The following is a 2,500-nucleotide window of genomic DNA, read 5'->3' as shown; positions in this document are numbered from 1 at the left end:
TGCGGTCCTGGTCGAGGGCTGAAGGAGCTGAGCGAGCTAGCAGCTTCGCTGAGTGCATGCTCGATACGCGATGCCGCCAATGATGCCGCGTGAATGGAATCTGAAAACCAGCAAAGGAATCGCAATTAGAAGGACACCTCATTGCGACCATTACCAGTGTAGTATTGCGTACTGGAATCCTTGTCGGACATCTGGGATGACTGCATCTGAATGACGCTTCGCGTATCGGACTGCTTCTCCATATCGTGCTCGTTGGCTGCGTTGGCCAACTGTGCCTCGTATACTTCGCGCCAGATGTTAAACATTTGCTGCACCGTTTCCAGCGCCGTTTCGACATCGCGCAGATACAGCTCGAGATGTGCCTTAACGTGCAGCAGATTCAGATTGTCGGGGAACTCTTCCACTGCGTCCTGCACAACGGCCAGAGCTTCCCGTGGGCGCCGATTAGCCGTTAGTAGAAGGGCAAACAGCAGCAAGCTCGATGCATGCTCTGCCCTTAGCGAAAGAGCGGTCGTGATGTGAGCGAGCGCTTCGGTGATGTTGTGGTTCAGTGCACACTGGCAGGCCAGATAGTACTCGACTAGATGATCGTTGGGATCTTGCTGAGCGGCTCGCTCGAGTGCCTCGAACGCGAGCCGATGGTAACGATCCTTTTCGGCAACCAAATTCGACGATACGGCCACCTGCTGCAGACCGATGCCCACGTACAGCTGGGCCCGTGATCGACGTCCGTTGAAAAATCCTCCAGGCCCACCTGCCTTCATTTCCTTACGCAATGCTTCTTCCGCGAACGCTAGTCCGTCCTTTACCTGATCGAGATGCTCGTAGCAGATGCGTGCCGCCATGAGGCAGGACACGCTATCGGTGGGTTCTAGTTTCGAGTGTTCCTTCAGCGCACAGACGGCATGCTTGTAACGTCCCAGTGCCATCAGACAGGTGGCGTACTGCTTCCACACATGACTTTCACCGAACGCAAATTTCAGTGCCTTCTCCAGGGAATCATGCAACAAAGCAACCTGATTCCAACGCACCGTTGCTAGCGTCAGCAGATCGTAGATGGCAGTGGCATTACCGAGGGAATGTACGCGAGCATCGCGGAACTCGGGACTTTGCGATAGGACGGCATCTCGAACGGCCAGCGCTTCGGCAATCAGCAGCAGCAGAATGGTTTCTTCGTGCTGATTCTTTGGCACAAACTGCTGCCGACCGGAATACTTGCGTGGTTCCCATAATCGCTTCCCGGTGGCCGGAGTATTCCGGGTCGGTGTCGCATTTACGGTCGGTGTGTAGATGGTTCCGGAAACACCACGCAACAGTACCTCGGCCAGCTGGCGAGCGAGCGTGAGACGGAGTGTTTGGGTGGCCTTCGTTTCGACCGCACTTAGCATCACCCGGTAGCGTTCAATGGCATTTTGCAGTTTGCCTGCTTTGATCAGCACGATCGGTGCACGCTGCAGTCCCGTTTCGAGGATGGCACCCATACGACGTACCTCGTTCTGATTGGCAGTGTTGCTATTATCCTGTCCCTGGAGGTACAAGATGCCCAAGTCGGCAGCACGTTCGAAGCAGGTTATCATATCCGTTTCCTGCTCGGCTTGCTTGTACTTCGAGGACGCTTTAGCGCCCTTTTTCTCCAAGCACATTCCCTTAATCGCGTACGACTCCGCCAGTATCCGGATGCTTCTCCTGTGATTGCGAAGAGAGTTAATGTGAGAAACAAGTAACTGTGCTGAGGCTTCAAGGGTACACATACGCTGAAAGATGCTTCTCGGAGAGGGTGTTCAGCTCGGCCAGGACAAAGTTTTGTAACGCTTCTTCGTACTGCCCACAGGCAAAGTATAGCTTTGCCAGTAGTAGATGAGCGTCGAGAGCGAAGCCTGCCTTTTTGCCATGCTCACCGGTGACGGAGTTGAGATAGCGCTTCGCTTCCGATAAGCCCAGCTTGGCCTTGGAATAGTTGTCTTCGATGGGCGGATGTTCCTCGAGATAGCTCTCCAGCTTTCCCTCACCCGTAAGAAAGTTCGCAAGACATTCTGCAAGAACACGGGCGAACGTTAGTGTCGGAACGGAGTGTATCGGAAACCAGTATTAATTCACCTTGCGGATAACCCGTTTTCAGTTCTTCGGCCAGCTCGATCACCCGTTTCCATCGTCCCTCGCTTCGGCACTGCTCGATGGTCGTTTCAAGCTTCGTACCCTGATTTCTGCCCCGGCCAGTCATCGTCCGATTCGACAGTCCTTACGTGAGGGCACAAAATTCGATTCGTCACTAATTCCAGACCGCCTTTTTCCCTCCGGGGAAATGCAAATGATTACCGAACAGAGCTGGGACTTTTCTGTTCACGTCCTGTGTTTTCCCTGATTACAAATCCTTTCGTCCTTCAGGAGGAAGGGGGTGGGACGGGGTGGCGGTAGCAGTGTTGACAATCGTTTGACATTTCCCTGCTGAAGCCGTGTTTCCACTCTAGTTGACCCTGAAAATTTGGATTTTACTAAAACT

General features: G+C 53.6%; 1 protein-coding gene across 1 annotated transcript in view; it reads right to left on the bottom strand.

The window, feature by feature from the left end:
• The window catches only part of LOC125958266 (tetratricopeptide repeat protein 7B), a 3,691-nt gene extending 1,314 nt beyond the window's left edge, over positions 1-2,377 (bottom strand). Inside the window, exons 1-4 of the mRNA XM_049691511.1 lie at positions 2,098-2,377; positions 1,754-2,033; positions 173-1,686; positions 1-100 (exon numbers count right to left, since the gene is read on the bottom strand). The exon at positions 1-100 is cut by the window's left edge and continues 139 nt beyond it. Coding sequence (XP_049547468.1) covers positions 1-100; positions 173-1,686; positions 1,754-2,033; positions 2,098-2,221 — 2,018 coding nt within the window. The 5' untranslated portion in view covers positions 2,222-2,377. The remainder of the gene's footprint in view (positions 101-172; positions 1,687-1,753; positions 2,034-2,097) is intronic.
• Between the last annotated feature and the right edge of the window lie 123 nt (positions 2,378-2,500).

The sequence above is a fragment of the Anopheles darlingi genome, chromosome 3, assembly GCF_943734745.1.
Source record: "Anopheles darlingi chromosome 3, idAnoDarlMG_H_01, whole genome shotgun sequence".
Classification (NCBI taxonomy): Eukaryota; Metazoa; Arthropoda; class Insecta; order Diptera; family Culicidae; genus Anopheles; species Anopheles darlingi.
This window is presented reverse-complemented; position numbering and strand designations above follow the sequence as displayed.